The 21135-nt window shown below is 38.3% G+C and overlaps 1 protein-coding gene and 1 pseudogene across 6 annotated transcripts in view; both read right to left on the reverse strand.

The window, feature by feature from the left end:
* Positions 1–2054, reverse strand: part of LOC113459976 (suppressor of tumorigenicity 14 protein homolog) — a 29118-nt pseudogene extending 27064 nt beyond the window's left edge.
* A 998-nt stretch (positions 2055–3052) lies between these two features.
* The window catches only part of TMPRSS7 (transmembrane serine protease 7), a 32823-nt gene continuing 14740 nt past the window's right edge, over positions 3053–21135 (reverse strand). The window contains exons 8-17 of one of the 6 annotated variants that reach the window (XM_026796745.2): positions 19973–20085; positions 18267–18415; positions 13466–13602; positions 12221–12328; positions 11514–11624; positions 10261–10377; positions 7735–7912; positions 7291–7559; positions 6047–6183; positions 3053–3925 (exon numbers count right to left, since the gene is read on the reverse strand). In XM_026796745.2, the coding sequence (XP_026652546.2) occupies positions 3755–3925; positions 6047–6183; positions 7291–7559; positions 7735–7912; positions 10261–10377; positions 11514–11624; positions 12221–12328; positions 13466–13602; positions 18267–18415; positions 19973–20085 (1490 nt within the window). In that variant the 3' untranslated portion in view covers positions 3053–3754. The remainder of the gene's footprint in view (positions 3926–6046; positions 6184–7290; positions 7560–7734; positions 7913–10260; positions 10378–11513; positions 11625–12220; positions 12329–13465; positions 13603–18266; positions 18416–19972; positions 20086–21135) is intronic. The other 5 variants (XM_026796744.2, XM_074536021.1, XM_014271009.3 and 2 more) reach the window with 5 other exon arrangements.

Below are 21135 nucleotides of genomic sequence, written 5' to 3' on the forward strand. Positions count from 1 at the left end.
GGTGTTTTTTTGTTTGCTTGCTTGTTTTGTTTTTGGGGATTTTTTTAGAAATGGCAAAAATCGGAGCCATAGCTCACTGCAATAGAGGGAGCTATTAAATTTCAGCCATTCTAGTCAGAACATCAGAATAAAAGCTGTAAGGTATTTCCATCCAGCCTTCATTTGAAACACAAGACATGAAGATTCCATAACCTAGTTTAGTTCATAAGCCCTGTGAAAAATGCCATTTTTCTATCACAGGTTTCCACTCCCCCTCAAAGTGGCATCACTTGGGATTGAAGCATAATTTCCTGATCTTATCATCACGTCATATTCTGTGGAATCGGAAACGGAAATATAATAATTATGAGCTACACAAGCAAAGACAAGAAATGGAGAAAGAAAAATAGACAGAATAGGTATTAAATGACAGGTACATTGATACCAAAAACCTCCATTGTAACAAGACCAAAATCTTCCTCCCCAGAACTGAACAAGGGAACTGCTTGTTTACTACAGATTTCTTTTTGTTCCACTGGGGTTAATTTTTCAAGAAAAGTAACCATATCTTGTGGTGCCCAGAATATATTCCAGAAGTGAGCTTGAAGCCCAGATTCTCCTTCACTGTGAAAGGAAAAGAAATTCACTATAAATACAGTCTAATTACAATTTTGGACATGGTTTTCACTGGTCTGCAATTTTGGCTGGCACAGTTTCATAGCCAGCTGAACTTCTCTGCCCAATAGTTGCTGCTAAACATGGTGACAAAAAGCTCTTTTGTTTAACAATTAGTTTTGTTGCATTTTTATACAGTAGGACTATTTTTGACATATACAGATTAAACAGCTATGCACTGAGACCGAAAACCACATCTTCAAATCCTTCAATAGTTTTTATGAAATTGGATGCTACCATCCCTGCTGTATAATTTTACACTTTTAAGATCAGATAAAAGCTCCAGAGACATTGCAATTAAATTTTTAATGGAAGCTATGATTTTATGCTAGTAATTTCTTTGCTCACACAATTTTTGTTGAAATAAAGAATCCTTGAGCACACACATACAAGTTATTACTTCAGTGAATCCACCACAATCCTTTGAAATCACCTGTGCACTGACCATTCAGGATTTTCAGAAACTACCAGGATTGTAATAACCTGCTGCTCAGTGGATTTACATTTCTTACCAGGAGCTCCAATAGTGTTTTGCCCCAAATTACACATATAAGGATTTGTTTTCAGAGGTTGAAAGATAACTTTATTTGAATGGATAAAATAAGATCTTGCAAGAGCTGAATTATTATTTCAAAAATTAAAAGTAGATTAACAGACAAAAAAACAACCCATAGACTCAGGAATGATTTATCAAACTTAATTTCTCACAAATTCTACAGGGCAGGACAGAAGTCACACTATAAGCTTAAATCATAAACTTAAATGCATTTCTGCATTTTTAATTCTCTTATAGAGATGTGCATTTTCTTCTAGATAGCAAATTTAAAATGCATTAAAGAAAAACAGGAAAACACAGCTGAATATATCACATTTCCACCAAACCTTCTTGGTAAGATGGGCAGGAGCAAACATGCAGACTTTCCTAGAGAAAGACCATGGATGGCATTAGTGTTAAAAAAGAAGAGCTATTGTAACATATTTTTGTGTATTTACTCTCATAGTTTTAAAGAGATAAAAATATTGCAAATTGAGATAAGATCTTTCATGTTATCAGCTACATCACATCTGAAACCCTTATCTCTCTGGGCTATTTCCTTTTTGTATGCATCTCAGTCTGGGAAAGTGTGGGGAGGGGGGGGAGGGGAATTTTTATAATTTTAGTTAAGAGCAATTTATGAAGTATGGGGGTCAGTGGACACAGGAGTAGACAGAGATAATTTTTTTACTGTGTTCCTACTGCAAAGCTTAGCTGGTGGCTCTTACCTGCCCTGCGACCTGTTCAGCACCTGGTACTGGAATGCTGTACACAGAAATCTGGCTAGAGGGAAAAGCCTGCAGCATGATGCCATGACAAATGCCTTTTGACAAAGCTAGCAGCAACCCCATAAATGAACCCCGTTTCTTAAACAGAATAGCTGCTCTCCCCACTGCACATCCCGAGCTTCTCTTTTTTCACCTTTGCTGTACTGCTTCAATTGGGAGCCAGCTGATTTGCAATCAAAGAAGGTGGGCAGGAAAAGTTACCATCACTGTAACTCTGTTTACCTGACAGGCTAAGTAGGATATGGATCCCACAATTTGAAAATAGATCACTTCTTTCTGAAACATGGGAGTAGGGAAATAATTGACGACACAATGCAAAGGACATGCAGACATGCAATTTACAGATAAAAGGTCCAAGGGCAATATGGATGAGGCAACTTCTAATAAACACCCTGGGGAATTCATAGAAATATCTGTAAGAGAGGAGACATGCTCAGTTCCACATGTCACCTTAGTTTTCCAGCTTCAAGACAGTACCACAGAATAAATATGGTAAATAAATTGCAAACCAATTTATGTTCACATTTCCTGTTTGAAAGGAAAAGCAGCTTTAAGTCAGCAAACCATCAAGCTCAGCATGTTCTGCTTATAAAATAAGAAAATCAAGGATGTGTGTGGGGAAAGAACATATTTGATACATGTTGAAAGAGAGAGAGAGAGAGCACAAAGAATAGAATCTATAAAAGCAAAAGGAAATGGAGAAATCTCAGCCCCAGAAAAATAATACAAAGGGAACAAAGGGAATAAAACAAATCTGAACAGTTCATACAGAGATTGTAAAAGGGGTTAATTCGAAGGCAATCCTCACAGCTCAGAAATTCAAGCTACAACTGCAGACGGATGGCTTTGTTTAAGTCCTCTGCTTTTCAACAGCCTGTCTCTGCTACACATACAGAACCTGCTGACTGATGCTTTGCCCCTTCCTTCCTTCCTTCATGGAAAAGGCAAAAAAAACACCCAGAAAAAGGCCTAGAGGAAACAAACCACTTTTACATAAATATTATACCAGGACCTTTTAGAAACAATGGTTTTATTTCATCAAGGACAAGATCATTGCAATAACACACATCACCATGTTTATTCATCTTGATAAGGTTGCCTGAAGCTTGAGAATTCAAATTCTTAGGTGGATGAACTTGAAAATAAAGAAATGAAAGCACAAAAGAAAAGTTAGTAGCTCCAAATCATGCAGTTAATTAAAATGAAAGCAGAAGGAGTAAGCATGCGACAAATCACTTATAGCAGCAGAATTTGTGATCTTCAAAAATTTGGGCCCTATGGATTTGAAAGGATTGAGTTCACTTTTTAGAGTGTCTCCTCTCTCTTTCATCAGCTGTCCTTGCTGGAAGAGGTAGTGGAAGTAGTATTTGCCAGAGTGCAAACAGTTCACTGCTACTTCACTGTTACTTCTGTATTAGCTGCACACATCTCAGAGGAAATTATGAGTGAGCCTCAAGCTCTCTGTTTACACAATCAATTGTATCTTCAACTTCCTCACAGGTGAATGCACCTCCATTTAGTTGGTGCCTTTAAAACAAAGTTTACTGTTGCACCTCCCACCATGTCTCCAGACATCTGCGTGGAAGGAACAAGCACCACAAGGAACAGCCTCCTCCTTTTTCACCAGAGCTCAAATTCCTGGTATTTATTAGCCCCATATGTGAGCCAGAATCAGCAAGAGACATGCAAAGAAATTCCACCTGTGAACAGTTCCTCCAAATATGGTTTTAATGAAGATATCCAGGACATGTTTTATTCCATGGAAATAGTTTTCAAGCTACAAGACTGAAGGCACATATTTATGTATCCATGGTGCAAAATTTGACACTCTTGTGTAGACACCTGGAAAATTTGGTCTTCCACATCCATAACCCCAGCTCACAATGCCAGTCAAAAACCATTTTCCATCTCCATTGCTTTGACATGACAGTGGTCCACCAGAATCACCCTAAAAATAACGTATCGAGTTATATGTGTTTACAACATGAATTATGAAAACTGAGGAAAAATCCATAGGAGATGTTTTGCATAATTCCAGTGATTATATTTTCAAATTCAGATAGTTCAAAGTTGATAGGGTTTTATTTCAAGTAGATGGCATTGCACAGTTTTACCAAAGTTTGCTCTTTCACAAGAGAGAAGGTAATTCTCATTCTTTAAAGACACTAATAAAGATATGACTTTGCATGGACTACATTCGAAATTCACTTTTTTTCCCCTAACCTTATACTTAACCATAAACCCCAAATCTGCTACTTAACATATACGCACTTTCATAGGTTAGACATTAAAACTCAAAAATAGTAGGCTTTAAAAAATATTTTTAAATAAGGTAAATACAATTAAGTATTTAATAATTGTATTTTTTAGTTCAAATTAAAGGTAAATGGAAACAGATGGAATTCCTTAATTGTTTTGTGTTGGGTTTTTTCTTTTTTTTTTTTTTAAAGAAGGAAAAAGAGCCTAAGGATTGTCCTCTGGTAGATACCAGTCAGCATATAATGTTTAGAGGCCCATAATGTCTTTGTAATTAGAGCAGTTAAAATTAAGTCTGTTCTAGACTTCAAAATTTGTTACAGGATCTCATCATGCTGTAATACAGGACAAAGCAACTAGGACTCTTCCTTTACAGCATGTTCTTTTAGAAATACATTGGCAGAGCATCAGGTATAAAACCATTTGCCATCATTTGGGGAAAATTCCTTGGACCAAACTGATACTTCCCTGTAAGGCTCTGCCGTACACAGAGCATGTCGGAAAGACACTCAATGGCAAAGTAAACTTTACCAAAATATTGGGTGCAAGAAACAACTTCTAAAAGCAAAAGGTGCATTTGGCAAAATTCAGATGTTTTGCAAGAGAAGTGTCTTCTTGCTAGACAAATATTTTGTTAGAGCTAGAAAACTATTTTGCCTTCACTCTACAGGTTGTTGGATTATGCAGGTTGGAAGGGACCCTTCCAAGGTGCTAAGGTGCCACTCACTCCTCTAAAGCAAGACTAGATTGAATTGCCTCAAAAAAGGTCAAGAATTTAGATGACTTTTTTTCCTTCCATGACAAAAAGGATTTCACATTTAGAGAGTAAAATTTGTGAGTTTTCTCCTTCATTCCTAGGACAAAAGTAGAACACCAGCACTTTTCACAAAACAGGAATACCACAATTTGATTAGCTCTAACAACTGCCAGACACAGACACAAGTCATTTGCCTCTACAAAAATGCAGCCAAAATGATGTCTTTCCCTGGCTATATCTTGAGTGGCCATAAATAAACAAATTCTCCAGTTACTGAAAACAATACTTAATATCAATGGCCTCACTAACCTCTAAAAAACAGCTGGAGCATTATACTCCCTCAGCCATTGTAGGCTTATTCATTTTTATGTAGATCAGTGAAAGTTAGAACATCTTGAAGATTCAAGATCTCCATCATAAAAAAATAGGTTTATTATTATTTCAGCAGTAAATGTACTACTATTTTAGCAGTAAATATGTATGGTTTATATAAGTATAGTATAATACAATATGGCATATAAGATCTGTAATATTAAGTGTCTTATAGATATATACAGCGTATCTATGGGGTTTTACTACTTTTCACTAGAAGTAAATTCAGCACTTTACATTTTTCATCTTTCAGTTTTTCCAGATCAGAAATATCTTACATTTGCAAATTTATGCCTAATTGTCTGCATCTCATTATACTGTCTTGTAGTTCCAAGTTGGAGGGGAGGGATTCTGAAAAGACACAAGCTACTTTCTCAGTTTGTGTTTTTTTCAGCTGAGAGTCTATTATGCTGAAAATTGCCTGATTTCAACTTGTTATTGGGACTTAGAGTTTGATTGGCTTTTGACCTGTAACTGAAATTTAGTGATGTTACTCATGCACATAAAGCAGCAGAACTCTGAAATCATCCACAGAAGAGATTTGCTGACAGACAATACTTATATTCCTCTTTTTCAGAACTGAAACATATTGACCACAAAGTGGTCTGCCAGTCAACTTGACACCTCCTCATGCAGCAATGAAAGACCAGATAAGTTCCTTGCAGAGTTTGCTGAGGTACATACTTTACACCCGTCTCTTTTCCCAGATGATAGCCCAGCACAAAACATCCTAGCTGTGATAATCCCGTATGTGGAATGACATAATGTCTGGTCAATAATTTCTATCTCTGCTTTCTGAAGAACTGCTGAACCTTCATCATCTGGAAAACAAATTCAACAGCATTTTACTCATCTATTGAAATATAAAACAAGAAGTCTTTAGAAAATATCCATAGATACTTTTGACTATTGATTTATTCCAGATTCCAAACAACTAACTGCAACAGAGCAGAAAGGCTCTTCAAACTATCAGACAATTTTTTAATGTGATCTGAGTCCTTCAGACACACCAAATACAATGGCATAATCACTAGGATTGGCCAAAATATTTTTCTTTTTTTTTTTTTTTTTTTTGTTTTCCCCCATAACATCTCAAGACTTCTTAATTTGCTCTCTTTTCATTTCAAAAAGGAAACTGAATTTTACAAAGATATTTAGACCATCACATGATAGATTTGCAGTGAGGGAAGCATAATATGAAGGAGCCAAATTCAAGATTAAGATTATGAGTCAGTTTCAGGATGCAAATTCTCGCAGCATAAAGAATCAATTTCCACATTTGCTCCTTTCTATCTGAAAGATTTGGTGAAACACCTCTTTTCTGTAAGGTATATAACTTAATAATAACAGAATTAACTTAAAATTTCCCCTCCTTTCCATGAAGCAGACCCAATCTCATCGCCAGGTGATCCTTTCAAAATCTGGTTATAGCAAAAAAGCCCTCACCTGCCTACTCAGATATGCAAGCACTGGTTTACATAATAAAACTTTATTTTAGGATTTGATAAAGCTAGTATGTAATAAGGTATACTTTGAAATTAAAAGATTGATTTGGCACTTGTATTATAGAAGCTCACAAAGGGAATAGAGGGAAACAGGAAAAAATACACCCTCCTTTTTTTTTTTTTTTTGAGACATTACATGCATCTTTCAGATAACCAGATTCTTAATTTTACATATGATTAACCAGCAGGCCAAAGAGAAACCACACCATGTGTCCCACACCTCTGAGGGGAAAAGAAGGGAAAGATAGCCATGTGATATTTTTGTGTAAGTGTAGCTCCCTACACTGACAACACAATATGAAAGGCATTCAGATCCATGGGACCAGCAGCCAAGTTTCCTGAGCATACAAAGGTACATGCACACTGCCCCAGCTGTGAAGGCTCCTGGAACAAAATCATATCAATGGAAGGGATAAAACTCACCTGCTTCCTGCTTTTGGCCCCAACCTGTTATCCAGCACTTGTCCCCGCTGCGGGCTTTGTGGGAATAGGGAGGTAGGCAGATGGGCTGGATGAGGTGGCCCATGGTGTCCGGCCAGGGCGTACTCAGCTGCAGCAGCGCAATGTCGTAGTCATAGTTCCTGCTGTTGTAGTACTCATGCACTACAATCCGCCGCACTGCAGACACAAACTTGGCATGGCCCTGCATCTGCATGCCCAGGTGGGCACGCCATGCTCTGGGGTCAGCCAGCCTGGGTGGGAGCAAACAAAGATGTTTTGTCTTAAAAAAGTACCTCAAAACAGTCACTCTCAGCAGGACTGGGAAAAGCAGAACACAGCACCTCCATGCAGTTCAAACTCCAGAACCTAAAGGCACTTGTGGATTCTGGCCATGTTTGGGACAGATATAGAGGGAAGACTGCTTACTTGCTCCCTTGAAAGCAGTGGGCTGCAGACACAAGCCATTCTTTCGATATCACTGATGCTCCACAGTAAGCAGCTCCCACAAAATGAAGGCTGACCTGCCAGGGCCATTCACCTTCCTCAGTGTTTGAGCCACCCACAATCCGAGGGATGAGGTTGCTGATCTTGCTATTGCCACAACCTGCAAGAGATATTTCAGGTCATAATCTCCATTTCCAGTACTTTCCTTTAATGAGGGGGCTTCCCACACATGGCGTGAAAGAATATTACACTTTGAAATATTTTGAAATCTATTTCATTCCCCTTTTATAATAATAAAACTTCTCTCTTTGGCTATTCTATCAGTTAAATCAGAGATGACTCCATAAAAAGGCACCAGTCTGGAAATTTTACTGAGTCCCTTTTCTATCTCTGCTACAGAAATTAGCCCAAAATATTTCTTGTGTCAAAAATGTCAAGGGATCCATTGATTTAATAAGCATCACAGTGAATATATACAAATAGGCAAACCCTCATCTCTTTTTGATACTGCCAACCTTGACCTGAAAAGAGACCAACCAGAAAGAAAATCAACGTCATCAAAACACTTGCCAAAACAGTGGGAACGATACAAGAAAAATGTATGTGGAGACTGGATATTTATTTGACAAACAAGGTGGTACAATCATTATTTTGTATGGAAATGACTGACTGACAATGTATAATACTAACAGGTGAAGAAGTCATGTCTCATCAGCTGAGGAAAGTGAAAGGAGACGACCATCCCATTGATGAGCATCGAACTCCAATTTATTGATCCAGCTTACACACTTTTATAGTAGTGTTAATTAAGCTCATACATATTGCAAAACCTGAGCTCATCATTGGTTACAGATTACACACCAACCCCTCCTTTGTTGTCAATACCTGTGGTTTCTTGTTGAGGCTAATACTTGTTTTTCTCATCCTGCTGTTGACTTGTTATTGACCATTCTCAAGGCCTCCATGTTTTCCACCATGTTTTTCTCATCACTTTACTCAAGGACATGGTGTTTATTGTTGTTAAGGAAAAAGCCTGAGAACCTGCTGCTTACAGCTGCCTTTTACTTTTTAACCAGCTGTATGTCCTTTTCCTATAAGCCATGTCTGAACAAAACTCTGCAACAATCAGCACAAAAATCTGAACTCTTAATTGGAAAAGCAAGGAAGAAAGGCCCTTCTGTAGAGTCTCTGTCCATCCCTAGTGCTTGTGCATCTGCTCAGGAGTTTTAGTCCCACACTCCCACACACAGGTTTCTGGATCCTTTCCTGAACACATCCAGAAAGTTAAATGTAGCTTTAATGTTTCCAAATAAAAATATGCATGTGGCTAGTCTCTTAAGACATCCTACTGGATCCAAGACAAGTGCTGACAGATTTGTCATACAGGCAGCAAGCCAGAGACAGCTGAGGGTCAGGCAAAATCCTAAAATGGTTTGGTTTGGAAAGGAGTTTAAAGATAATCTAATTGCAACCCTCCCTCCCATGAGCAGGGACACCTTCCTGCTAAACCAGCTTACTCAGGGTTCTATCCAGCCTGGCCTTGAACAATTTTGGGGATGAGGCATCAATAGCTTCTCTGGGCAGCCTCTGCCAGGGCTTCACCACCCTCACAGTGAAAAAGTTCTTCCTTATATCTAAATCTACCCATTTTTATTATAAAGCCATTCCTCCTTGTCCTATCATTACATGCCCTTGTGAAAAGTCCCTCTCCAGCTCTCTTGTAGGCTCTTTTAGGCACTGGAAGGTGCTAAAAGCCTTCTTCCTAAAGCTGTCTCTTCTCTAGGCTAAACAACCCCAGCTGTCTCAGCCTGTCTTCACAGGAGAGGTGCTCCAGCCCACAGATATCTTCACAAATCTCCTTTGGACTTGTTCCAACACATCCATGTTATGTAATATACTTGAGACCATTCAGTTTAAGCAACTAATCCTAACCCTACTTTTATTGCTACTACAGTGACAATCATCTGTTTACTTTACATCAAAACAAACTTAAAAGGTTGTACGGAGGTTACTTTAGGAAGATTTAAGAGTAGAACCTGACTTGATGCTATGAAGTATTGCACCATCTGGAAGAATCAGAGAAGTGAAAAGTTTGTGGGTTTTTTTCCGATTGCAGCCGTATCACTCTGGAAGTCCAAATACACTTCAACTTCAATGAAATGCCTGGCATTGCTGCAGACAACAAAAGTTGCTGCTTCCCCAACTAACCAAGTTCATTCTGTAATTAACCCTGCTGCCCTAATCCTCAGCACAGCTGCAATAAGTAGCACAGCTTTTTAAGGCTCCCCATAACTGTAAGCCCATCCTCCCACAGGAACTTGGCAAGTTCTGAAACTAGATCTGTGGTCAACTGATAGCTGATCATTACCCAACCATTGCAGAGAGAATGCAATAAAAATTTAGTACATGCAGCCCAACTTGTACCCACTCCAAAACAGGAAGAAATAAAGGTATTTATTGTGTAAAAAGTTCAAAGTTCAAAAAGATTAATATTTGAAAGAAACTTACTGCAGCTGCTTTCATCACTTCCGTCAACACAGTCCACAGTCCCATCACACCTTGCATATTGTTTCCTAATGCAAATATTATTCCTGCACTTGAATGTGTGGTTGGTGCAGGGAATACCTGAAATAGTTGTGAGGAAAAAAACCCAAAACAACCATTAGCTCAGCTTAATGCACAAAGACATGTCTGCACAGATAGAAGATGTGCATATATTAGTAGGTAGGAAGTAATATGACCAAAAAAGCACTTTGGTGGGGATGGCTTAACCTCTAAACAGAATAAACTATTCAAATAGAACTGCATCTGTACTTGGGTGGGCATTTACTTGGCCAAGTCCAAACAAAGATTTCTTCCCATCTTTTCCCACAGCACTAACACATACAGATATAATAGTGAAAATTAGATGTAGAGTGTAAGGATAGCAAGAGAAAACGTCCAGTACTCTGGAAAGGAGCTCTCCTTTGTAGTTCAGTATTAAATGTGAAATGAAAGACTGCAGTGAAAGCAGCCTTTTAAACCAGTATTATTAACTAGCCTTATTAACTACTGTATCCAGTAAAACAGCAACCCCAAAACTCGGCATTTTCCTGTTTCCCTGTGACTTGCAATAAATGCACTCAAACCCAAACAATTTTTCTTGTCAATGGACAGAAGTATCCTGCAATCATTTAAACCAATTGTCTTGTGGGAGTAGTAAAAAAGTTTTCTTTTAAAAAGTTACTTGCAGAACTTTTCAGTTGTGCTCCCTTTCATAAGTCCCTTTCACACCTCACAGCATCCATTTACTCTAAAAAGTTCAAGAAGGTTCTGATTCAAAATTTTTATTTGTCTAATGCCAAATTTACAGCTTCTGCTAGCCTTATAACCCTGAGAACTATGACAGAGGAGCCATCATTGTAATAGCTATTTTACAGATGGTAAAATGGATCCAGGAATTAATTTGCACAGATTATGCAGTAAAGAGATAAAATCTCAGCTTCCATTTTAAATCCCTAGATCCCCATCATGCACCTGAAGTACTTAATTCTTCTGCCAGTATTTTGCAGAAACAGATGTTCATGGGCTTATTAAAAAGAAATAGTTTAAAATCTTTAACGGCTTGTTTATAAGTGTATCAGAAGAATTAAACAGAATTATATAGCCCAAGTGAGATTTGACAGTGCCTCTTAACCTTTTGAATGCAGCATCCAGAATTCAAGTCAGGAATCGACAGATGACAAAAGAGAGGAAAAAGTTATTCAGGAGAACAGCCTTACTGTGGGTGCAGTTCTGCTCATCTTTTCCATTCTCACAATCACTTACTCCATTGCAGGCAAGCAAGTTGTCCTGTATTGCAAAGCTGGAGTTACAGTTCCACTCAGGGACAACTTTAAAAATATAAGCCAAATCAGGTACAGAAGCATTCCTGTAAGTGCTAACACATCCCCTTCTGACTATGTCTGGGTACAACATTTATTCCTTCAAGGATGGGCAATACAAGGCAATACATTCCAATACAAGGATGGGCATCAGTGCCACGTTATGCATGGAGAAAATAGAGCACAAAGGAGTTGAGTGAGTGCCCCAGGTGGTGATGCTTAGTATCACTCTCATCTACTCTGTGAACCCCTCTTTGTTGTCCCCCCACAAAAATAACTCACATCAAAATGGCACAGAACTTCATTAATAATTGCCAGCTTTTATCACAAATGGAAATACATCCTACTACAGCTATTACTGCACATCTAAATTTCTTCCTCGTGCTCTCCAGTGCATATCTTCTTTATTCTTGGTTTTGTCCCTTGCCGGTTAATTATGAATTTAGCATTCAAGAGACTGACAGATAGTCTGTACCCAGATGTACAAAAGAATAACATCTTTTGTTAGTCTCATTAAAAAATTTCACCTTGTTTCAGTTGCCTTCTAAGATTAGAGAATACATTCACTGTTTTCCAGTCAAGATCTCTAATAAGTGAATACAAACCACAAGATAGTTCATCACTTTCATCAAAGCAGTTGTTTATGCCATCACAGCGCTGCATCTGCTGAATGCATAAGCCAGTAGAACACTTGAAATGTCCAGGTGGACATGCTGGAGGTTAAAAAGGGAAAAAAAATAATAAAAACAAAACAACAAAAAAACCAGACAACCAAACCTCATGATTTATTTTTCACAAATATTGCCAGCTTGTTTCAATTTACAGTCACTAAGCTGCTCCAAGGAACAATAAAATTGATCTAAATTTAACAGTCTGTATATATTTCCAGCACTTAAATTGAATTCAAATGTTGAAAACTGGGATTTAAAGAAGAGGAAAAAAATATCTTTAAAGTTCCAGTTCAGCTGTTCCTGGAATATGTACCAAGGCTCTCTAGGGCTGGAACAAATAAGCCAGTGTTTTATGGTGCAACACAAGACTACTTAGAAGACCATCTTTGTTTTAAAGGACATCTCACTTCCAATAACTAAAATTTGCAGCACTTTGCAACTTTGGTAAATAACCTGTGTTGAGGAGGTGTATGAACTACATAATTCTGCCTTATAAACTAAAATAATCAAATTTCTCCTCTTTTTAAATATTCTACATATACACATTGAAGAGAGTTCCTCTAATGCAACAAGTAACTATGTCTAGAAAGTACTGCTTCTCTCCCACCTTAAAAAGAATATGTAAAAGTAACACAGGTGAGAAAGTACCAGTAAACAGGTTGTATTTTACAGGACTGAAAAAATTTCAGTCTCAGAGTTTATCAATTTTTTGAGCTGTTTTTTCAGCTCAGATTTCTGATTTGCACGCATTGTATATAAATACATGGAAACACTGATATAAGCAGATGGTTGTTTGGTACTCTTTTCATTAGCTATAAGCCTTATAGCAACAGAAAAATTGTAAACAAAATGTTGGGGATTAAAACAAACAGGAACAGACTTCAACTGACTGCACCATGGTTATAGTCATGCAGGAAGCTTTGAGGACTGTGCAGAAGAGAACAGTGTGCATGCAGCAAAGCAGAGCATGCTGCACATGCTCACAAACCTTAGATGCACAGCCTAGAAATGTTCTTTGTTTGTTAGTCATCTGACTTAGTGAGATTAGAAAAGAAAATTAACTGAAACCCAACAGGTAATTTCCTGCATAAACTTAATTAGGTTCTACTGGACCCAAAAAATGCTACTTCACAGATCTGAATTGCAAAGAAGGGTTGAAAGAGATAAAATCCATCTTACGCTGGCCGATGTTGTAACTGCCATATTCCACCAGCAGGGGCCTCTCAGAGACCTTCGAACTGCACTGCAACTCCACGCTGACAGCAGAACTTGTGACGTGGAACACTGTTTGGTGATCAACATAGTAACCACAGTACCTGAAAGTGTCCAGGCGAGTTCTAGAGCAGCCTTCACGGGAAAACTGCCTTGTATACAATTTAAATGTCAACACCACTGAAATTCAGAAATACAGTCAGCTCCCATACTTTAATTAAGAACCAAAACCAAAACTGTTTCTCAGTAGCTACCCAGCCTTCATCCACCATTAACATTGTGGAAATTTACTTCTCAATGTCCCACCTTCAAATAAATAGTCCTAAAAATAATGCCTTGAGTGCACATATACTTTAAATTGCTATTTTGGCAAAGAAGTTCCTTGGACTTCTGCCTAGGTGCCACTTGACTCAGAGAAACCAAAATACTTTCTGATGCCAGCAAATATTTAATCCATCCATTTTAAATGAATTTCTAATGTTCCTTTCATCAAATATGCCATTCTCTACCAGGGGATTGGGGCTGGGCCAACAAAAAACTAGATTGAAAAAAAAAGCAAAGAAGAAAAAACAATCCCCACAACCAAACAAAGCCTCTTTGACAAGGGAAAGGTTGTTGAATTATTATTTTAAAAATGGAAACTGTTTTAGAGTTAGTAAATCAGTGAACCTCAACAGTACAGGATGTTCTAGAAGTGGAAATAAAGATTCCCTCCTCTGCTCAACTAAAATGTCTCAAAAATGCAACACTTAAAAGAGAAACATCTGGCTTTAATATTCCTGCCAAAATCAAAGTACATATGAATTTTAAGTAGATTTAAGAGCACAGGCGGCTGCATTGATTTTTCGCAGACTTGGCACACACACTTGTTTGACAGCAGTACAAGGTCACTCACTGACAACAAAATGTACGCAAAGAACAAAAGAAAAAAATTGATTGTTGTATTGTTAAATGGAGCAGTGGACTATTAGCCAGAAGTAAATATTCCCCTTGTGTATTTTTCCACATCAAACATTGCACCAGGACTATTCTTCATGTCACCGAATGGAGAAAAATTGGTCAGTGATTTCCATGTGAACAGATGTTGCCTCAGTGTCCTGAGCATCCCAGTGAGGTCTGCCAAAGGGAATGGACACATTCATATGTTTTCATGTATGCCCTATTTCACTGTACTAAAATCAAACATCTTGTCAACAGATCTAGGGGCATCTGTTCCAGCAATATGAAAAATAAAGGAAGAAAACAATTTAGAAAATAAGACTTCTCTTTGACATCCTGGAAGCAGATACAAAAATCTGAGTTAATTTTACAGCTTCTTACTATAGCAAAATTAATTGTAAAAGAAGCCCCAAACAAAGAAGCAAGCAAACAAACCCTCAAAGCCCAAAAAAACCCCCAAAAACCCCAAAACCCAAAACAAAACCCACCAAAAACAAACAACAAAAAAACCCAACACCCCAAAACCCAAAACAAAACCCACCAAAAACAAACAACAAAAAAACCCAACACCACCAAACAACAACAAAAACCACAAAAAAACCCAAACCGACCAACCAACCAACAAAACAGAAACCATAACAAAAAAAACAAAAAAACACCCAAAAAACCCAAAAAACCCACAAACCAAACCAAACCAAACCAAAAACAACCAAAAAACCCTCAAACCTCAAAAAACACCACTAACTACAGTCTTGGGTTACAATGCAAGGTGTAATCAAAAGTACATATTTCTACTACCATATATGTGAGCTGCTAAAATGAGAGAATCCTGATAACTCCCTCTGGGGAGGCAATCACCACTCTGAGGGGGCCAACTCTGCTAAGTCAAGTACTCCCCAGAATGATTCACAGATTTTCATTACCGCATTGTGGAATTCCCTGCCCTGGGGGATGTACCAAACAGTCCTGCCTGTAAAAAATTTGGGGCTTGGGACACCACAATAGCAGCACTTGATACCCAGAGGACTCTTGACAGCCACCACTGGATCTCCAGAGAAAGAGGAGACCTTTTCACAGGATCACTGCTTCAACAAGGCTGTATCCATCCTCCAATGGCATTGCAGCCACCATTTAGTTGGACTGCTACTCCCACCCTGACCAACAGGGTGTCAGGTCGTATTCTGACTTCCTCTGTTTAGGCCAGTGTTTCTGTACTATTGCCTTTATTGCAATTTTCATATTAAATTGTAGCTCTGACCTGGAAGCTCTTGCAAAACATTCATCTGAAGCTAATTCCTCCTGCTGGTTTGCCTTCAAGCCCGTACACCCACCCGCCAAATCTATCAGTGTTGAGTGCAGACTTCCCTACAACAGGAAGTCTAACTGTCACCAATTTTAGTGTTCGTCACCAATGCTCCCAACCTAAAACAGCCTGTCGAAGTGCACAGCAAAATGCTGTTTACCAGTCTGATTCCCTTCAAGCAGCTCACAGACATTTTCTACATTTCTTCTTCTGCCAATGACCGACACAGTCTTCCTTCCAACAAACCCTAGCAATATAAAAAAACCCAAACAAACAAAAAGCCACAAACAAAACAACCAAACAAACAGACAAGCAAACAAACAAAAGTTAAAGTCTGCATTGAGCCCTTCTCAGACAAATAAAACAAATTCATCTCCCCAAAAGCAGAAGAAATTACTGCCCATCTGTGGAAAAGCTGAAACAGGTACATCTCCTTTACACATTGTGAAAGGCCATATGATCATGGGATTGGTAAAAGAAAGCTACAGGCCCTCAGGAGCCTTTTGCTGGTGTTTTACTGGTCATATATCCAAGTCCAGGGCAAATGGACCATCTGTAACTCTGTGTCATTGCTCCAGAGAGAAACTGATTAAGAGGATCCCACCCATATGTTGGAGAAGTGAGAAGGATAATTTTTCAGGGGATAAGCAGATTCATGCATGCTGTAGCAGAAACAAGGGCATATTGCACTAACAGTTTTAGGACAAATAAAGCACCTTTGTGTTCACATAAAGCTCTGGTAGTCTCCTCATAAGACACTCATTGGTATTCCTGCCTCTGAGAATTTTAAGTAAGAAGTTCATCAGCTGTAACTTCTTTGACAAGGCAGTGAAGCATTGTATGTCAGCTGGAAGAAAGACAAGGAAGAACTGCATGGTCGTGTTCAGTGTCTCTGGTTAGAGAAAGCTGTCCCTGGAGGTCTGATGGAACCTTATCTGCACCACCTGCTTGTTCACAGGGTTTACTAATATCAATATCCCAAAGGTTCTTAACCATTTTTATCTAAGATAGCAGAATAAACATCCCATAGGCTGCAACGGCAAGAGGCTGAAGAAAGGGGGTCCCCTGCCTGCACCCCACCACCCCATTTCATTAACAATTAAAATTTGGAAAACAAAACCAAAAAAAAACCACACATCACCAGGTTTCATGCTTGAAGTCATATTTTTCCCCTTCAAAAGTTAATATAGGACAGAAAAAAAGGTTCAAAAGCCTTATTTTCAATGAAAAACAGAGTCTTTCAAAGGAAAGCTTGTCTTGATCTATAACTATAGCCAGCAACTTGCAACAGAAAGCAGAAGCGTGTGTCCTTGTGCAGTACTTCAAAAGTAACCCTGAGTGCACTTCTAAGAATCATACCATGCACATTTGATTCTGTGGAATGCATAATTGGCAGGTTTGTCAAAAAGCTGCTCATGTTCTTTCAGGATTCGCTGTCAGAGAATTCCTCAGTATGATCCTATTATAATATTTTCCTCCAGATTTTGCCTTTGTTTTTTATCTCAAACATCCCAAATATCAGAAATCTTTCAATTTATTTCGTAAAAAGGCCCCCAAAAATCACACAAACATACTACATGTAGTGTGTTTTGACTGGTATTTTTATGTACTCATCTAGTCCAGCAACCAATTCTCATCAAGGCACAGATGTAGGAGATTCAAATTGAATTTTCGCTCTATAAATACAACATTCTATTCAAGAACAGATGAAGCTTTTTATTCTCTCTGTAATTCTTTCAGTTGTACTCTTAAGGGCCTAATTCACTTAGTTTCAGTAGTGAGTTCAGAAACTTAAGTTTCAAGACTAATCTTACTGAGATTCCCATCTGAATGAAGTTTAAGAAAAAAAAAAAAAAGGATGTTTTAAATCTAGCCTTGCCTCATCATCCAGTATTCTAAAGATACTGACTTCGAAACTGAGAAAAGCATGGATGGACAATATGCTGGGAAAGCAGTGGTATCTTAATTAAAAACCAGCAGCAATATTTGAATAAAAAATACTTCAAAAACAGTGGTTTCTTGAAAGCTACTTTGTGCAGTTTCTCTTTCAAGAGTCAGTGACTGGAATGAGGAAGCAATTACAGTTCTATTCCCAATCATTGCAACAGCTTTCACCAAGAAGTTAATTAGATTTGTTGTTCTCTTGAGCAATCATAGAATTAAATTACACTTAAAAGGGCTTTAACCGGACCTTGTTTAGTGGCCCCAGAAAACACAGATTTATTTTAGAGTTCACAGGACACCAATCTTCACCCAACTCTTTCCATTTCTCTCTCTCCAGAGAGTACCACAGACTCTTGTCTTCATCTTTCTGGTACTTTTCAGTAGAATATATATATATATATACATACACACACACACACACTTATTTTATAAGGATTGTTACATCATCAGCTAAAATGAAAGAATGGTAGGACACCCCAGTGAATTACTTCTGTCCTTGTGGAAGCTTTCTGAGTGAGCTGCAGTAGTAATGGGATGGCTTATTTGGTACCATTACATTAATAATCCATGCAGAGTACTTACATGTGTTCATTAATTTTCCACCATCCTCGCTCACAGCCTTTAATATTCTTCTCACTAATGGTATAGTTATGGAATTTCAGAGCTATACCAAGGCTCTTCAATGGGGTCTGTTGTGAGCAAGAAAGATAGTGCAAGCAGTCTTCCTTTTCCTTTTGTGGGCATAGAACATAAAAGTGTATAAACGTATTTCAGGAATTACGGAGCTTGGCATTGCCACACCCTGGGAGCTGTGCTGGCTTCACCAGTTCAACAGCCAGCACTTTACACTCTTGCCAGCTATTCAGTCCTGAGTCTAGGGTTGGCACAGGCCCACCACAGCTGCAGGCTTTCTCCCCCTCTAGCCAATAGTCTTCTCATCTTTAGAGAGCCACTGGCCATAGAAAGCAGCTTTTGTATCAAGATCAAAGCACTCAAATACATCCAAATGTACTTGTGTAAGGACACAAAGCCTCAGAGGATTTTTAGAGTTAAGATACTGCCTGGAATGCTTGTGTCACATTTATAATGCTAGGAGTTACTTCTACCACATTATTATAGTCTTCTGCTAGCACCTGCGCAGCCATGCATTCTTTCGTATTTTACAAAACATTTCTAAACCCAGCAAAATCACAAGTGTTCATACTTAATTGGAAATTCCTTTCATAAAAAGGAAGAGAGCCTTCTTTGCATGGCAAAGCAGTGTTCATTTAAAAACAAGGACTGATTCAGGGCAAAACTCCAGAAATGAAAATTTTTCTCCCGCTCTCTTATTGAAAATATAACTTGGGAAATGAGCAAATTTTCAATATTGCACGAAAATACAGCACTGAAAATGAAACTTGTTTGAGCAATAAACCTTTCTATCAGAAGTCCAGGGTGAACTGAAGACTGTAAATTTAGCCCCCCAAAAATCACCTCATCATTTTAGAAGAGGAAGAGGCTGTAAGCTAGCTGGACTTCATTTATATTGCTGTTATTCATTGTAGTCAGTTACTAGATTAACAAGGCATGAGTACCATAAGCAGAAAGATGGGTAAAAAGTGGATCTTATCATATCCATTGCTACATTCCATAGAGAGGAAAACACTAAAGAGCAAAGCCTAAGTTGGAGACTTTATTTCAGCAGCATTTATAAGGAAACACTCATGTCAGAGAAAATAGAAGTACTTTAAAACAACATCAATTTTCAGCAATTTACTTTCAGGAGAGTGCATGAAATGATGCAGGAAAAGGATACCAAATTAAACAAACACCACAGGATTGTGTTGATAGGACAGACCATTCTGAAGACAAATTAAATGTGATTTAAATGTGACAAATTAATATGAAAAGATACCAGAGAAGTGGCAGTAATAACTAGGTTAGGTTTTTTGTACATATTTTTTATTCAGTTTTCTGGGGGTGGGAAGAGAGGAGTTTAAAACAGTCAAGTTTTGCATTGCCTGCCATGAAGTTATTCTGCGGGCTTAATATCAAAACTCTTAACTCTTCACCTTTGTAATAGGACAGCTTAGGAACTATGTTCTCTTCCTTAAAAACAAGTGCACAGAAAGAGAAAAAGCTGATACAAAACACTTGAGCACAGCCAGCTATTCAGCAATACCATTTCTTCAAACTACTGCATCTGTGAGGATGCAGGTTACCACCAATTCAATAACTTTTGCTTTACTTAAGCTCTATGTGCCCAAATCACACAGCAGTGCCTAAGAGAGAAAGAATAACGCTACCTGGAAGTTCCATGCACACAAGCATTTTGGAGGATAATAGCTTGGGTAATATGGACTTGTGATTCTCCCTTCATAGCCTGTTTCCTCTTTTGTCACTATTGTTCTCCCACACCCTAGGGAAAAAAATAAAAGGAGGCGAAATTGGGCAAACCTTGATATACCTTCAGTAAAGCTATTCAGTGGGCTAAAGCATCCAAATTTATCAGAAGTCTGTCACTGCAAAGATGGGCAGGTCAGGAATTATATTTAGCTGCATTCAAGTTGTAAAAAGAGACCCTTCCCAATAATGCACACAGAAGACAAAGGCTGTAAAGATCCAGGATAAGTGTTGGTCTCTGCAGGACCAGAAGAACACCCTGTAAAATCTACGTCATTTCACTGAAGACAGTTTTGCAAAAAAGAATACCAATATATCCACACTGCAGCACTACACAGGACCTCTAGTCTTAGAAAGCAGCCAGTTAGAAATGAAATGGACAACATACTCAACTAATCAGCCTCCTGGAAACCAAACTTTCTTGGATGACAGCTCAATGGATTTACAGAATTCATTAAAGACAAACTTGCACATGCAGAGAAACAAAGAAAACTTCGACTTGAACTTAAAGAAAACCAACAAACCGACCCACAGCCCATGCAGAATAGAACCTGAAGTTTATTATGAAGGATTCATCACATGTTTTTATGATGATATTTTAAGGCTTAATTACTGTCAACATTAAAAGTATGCAGCATCTTTTTGAGCAGCTTGAATTTCCTTGCACTGAGTTGTGTGAGATTTTTCTTGGGTCACTAGCATGATATTCCTTGTACTATTTGTGATTATGATCTCAGCATTTCTTAAAGATTAAAGCAATAAAGACATGAGCTTGATGCACAAACGTTACAGACTCTTTTGTGTTCCTGAGGAGGCAGGGACTGATAGCACATTCAGACAAAGCAACTGAAGTTTTGTTTTCTGAAAGCAGTTTTTAGTGCTGTCATCCTTCCGCTTTTAACATGATCCCCGAGTCCCAAGGCAGAAGGGCGACCACTGCTACACCTGAAATAACAGCCCCATCTACTGGCACACTGCAGTCCTCGCCAACTGAATTCAGGGCTGCTTACAGCCTCTTATGTTCATACTTCACAACCAGTCTGATCAGATTACATTACTCAATAGC

Source organism: Zonotrichia albicollis, chromosome 2 (assembly GCF_047830755.1).
Source record: "Zonotrichia albicollis isolate bZonAlb1 chromosome 2, bZonAlb1.hap1, whole genome shotgun sequence".
Lineage (NCBI taxonomy): Eukaryota > Metazoa > Chordata > Aves > Passeriformes > Passerellidae > Zonotrichia > Zonotrichia albicollis.